This window comes from Amphiura filiformis, chromosome 19, assembly GCF_039555335.1.
Source record: "Amphiura filiformis chromosome 19, Afil_fr2py, whole genome shotgun sequence".
NCBI lineage: Eukaryota > Metazoa > Echinodermata > Ophiuroidea > Amphilepidida > Amphiuridae > Amphiura > Amphiura filiformis.
The window spans coordinates 22,757,797-22,760,445 of NC_092646.1; the positions used below are offsets into that span (position 1 = coordinate 22,757,797).

Here is a 2,649-nt window from a genome sequence, read left to right on the forward strand (position 1 = left end):
TCCAGAATGTTCACTTACTTGTGTACGTTTCAACAACAGCTGTTGTCTTTATCAACACTTGATGGGTAGTGACTGCTATTGGCAACCGACGCTAGAAGTAGTTCCAGCGTTGATCTTGGAGTTGCCAGTCTGTTTTCCTTCAAGGGATTTTCTTGATCCCTGAGTCAGGAACTCATCAAAAATGTGAGAGAGTTGGTACTGTCCTTCATCTCTGTTCATGGTGGTGCCCCTCCGCTTTCTTATTTCTATAGCCTCCTTTATCCAGCGAGTGTATCTATTTTGCTCTGTGCCTATGACCTCAGCTTCCCCCCATCCTATGACGTGATTCTTGTCGACGACATGATCAGTAATGGCCGACTTGTGTGTTGTTGTTAACGATTCCTTTCTCCCTGCTCTGGTGGTTACCGTTTTACTCACTTTCTCCGCCTCGCTTTTATGTTCTTCAAGTCTTGTGCCAAACTTTCTGCCAGTTTCCCTATGTAAGACAATTCGCAGTTCATACAGGGAATCTTATATACTGCATCAGTGGTGTTATTTGGATCGCGTTTGTCTTTTGGGTGTACCAGTTGTTTTCTGAGAGTGTTGTGCGGCTTCATCGCAGTAGAAATGTTGTAATTTTTCATAACTCTAGATACTCTTTCTGTGACACCCTTTACATAAGGAAGTACAACCATGCCTTTGCTCCTGGTTTTATCATCAGTCTTTTTGCTCACTTTCTTGGGCTTGACGCTTTGTATCTGATCTTTGACCTTTTTAAAGGTCCAGTCAGGATAGCCGCATGTTCTGAGGGCTTCTTGCACTTTCTTCTCTTCTTCCACTTTATCCTCCTCCTCTGTCACAACGCTGTCTTTCCTGTTATACAAAGTGCGTATCACACCAAGCTTTTGATGCAGAGGGTGATGGGACTGATAGTTGAGGTACTGGTCTGTATGAGTTGGCTTACGGTAGACCAGTAGCTTTACGGTGCCGTCTTCTTTTTTCACAATCAAAGTATCCAGAAATGGAAGGCTGCCTTGAGATTCTTGCTCAAAGGTGAATTTTATTGAACCAGACTTGTCCACTTGGTTGATATGATCGGTAAGACGCTGGACACTGTCTTTGTTTATAACTTCCAACACGTCATCCACATAACGCAACCATAGCTTCGGTCTACAGTCTAGAGGTGCCGTAGCAATTGCCTGCTGTTCCAGAGCCTCCATGAATATATTGGCTGCAATCGGGGATACAGGGCTGCCCATCGCAGTACCAAAAAGCTGGCGGTAAATCTTACCTCTAAAGGTAAAATATGTGGTAGTTAGTATGAACTCAAGAAGTTCTACCACATCCTTACTGGTTAGCTTAAAAATCGATAGTAATCAAATGCTGGTAGCGTTTTCACAATCGCTACCTACGTCCAGTTGTGAATAGCAACGTATAGCGACAAAGTCGCCTTCAAGACAACTGATTTCAATATGACGTTCGGATATAATGGATGCTAACGACTTATCAATCAGATATCGGCAATCGCTTTTGTGATAACTAACGGAAGTTACGTCACAAAAAAATCCACTACGCTCCTTGCGGTTGCTTGGTTTGATGTGACCTTCACAAGCACACATAATCAGTGACTATATACCCTAGTATTGGGCAAGTAGTTCTTGAGAAATACCATCAAACATGAATGAAACTTTGTTCGTAATCTATGATGACATTTGCACTAAAGTGAACCCAAAATAATCACTTGCGCACTTTTAGCCCCAGGGGTGAACACGGTAACTCTGTCACCCGATCGCAAACCACATTTTCCACACCGTTGCGTACTTGGTTGCCTCAAAGCAAACTCGGTTCTCTAGCTACACCTGCGTGTCTTCGAGAATGATACCAAACTTTGATTAGGTATTGGACTGTGTCAATGTAACAAATTGTAAAATTTTGATTTTTGCTCCAATAAATGAAATTATGTTAGAAGAACTACGGAATGATAATGTTTGTTTTAAGTTAAATGTATTTTTCATGTAGAATTTAATTTATTCATATATGGACACGAAATGTAAAAATTACATGTTTTACGAATGTTAGTAATTGTTTGTTGCCAGTGTCCGCCAAATCGGTGTGGGCTTAACGCATTATATAAACAATTCATTAACCACATTTTGACGCTGTAAAAGTTGAAGTACAGGAAGTCAAGGTCAAGGTCTCGTTGGATAACACGTTTGAAAGAATAAAGTGTCTTTTTGTGGCCCTTTTTTATTTATTTTCTTGCAACCTGGTGCTTCAACTTGCCACAAAAAAGGGGGTGTTTCTGTTATCTTCTTCTTCTTCGTCTAAAAATATCTTGGAATAATAATTGTTTTGTATCATATTTCTTTGTGCATGACATGTGCATGACAACCCGCGTGTTGGAAAGCGTACATTAGTAAATGTGTTTCTTGAGCCCTGTCGTTGAACTAGTACAGTGTGTCAGGGTTCGTATGTTTTTGCTGCAGGTGGAATTGGCAAAAATGGCAAAAACTTAAAAAGTGATAAATAGTTAATTTTTTTTCATCTTAATTAAAACAAGTTATTAAGTTACAAAAATAATTTCCTGAGTGTAACAAGGCCAGATTTTGAAATAAGAAATAAAAGGCATGTGTTTTCATTGCCCTTTAGTGCGTTTACTGAAGTGTGGCG

At 40.2% G+C, this 2,649-nt stretch overlaps 1 protein-coding gene across 1 annotated transcript; it reads right to left on the bottom strand.

Annotated features, from left to right (window-relative positions):
• Positions 1–413: 413 nt before the first annotated feature.
• On the bottom strand, positions 414–1,238 carry LOC140140450 (uncharacterized). Its single transcript, XM_072162210.1, has one exon. The coding sequence runs from the start codon at positions 1,236–1,238 to the stop codon at positions 414–416; it is 825 nt and encodes a 274-aa protein (XP_072018311.1).
• Between the last annotated feature and the right edge of the window lie 1,411 nt (positions 1,239–2,649).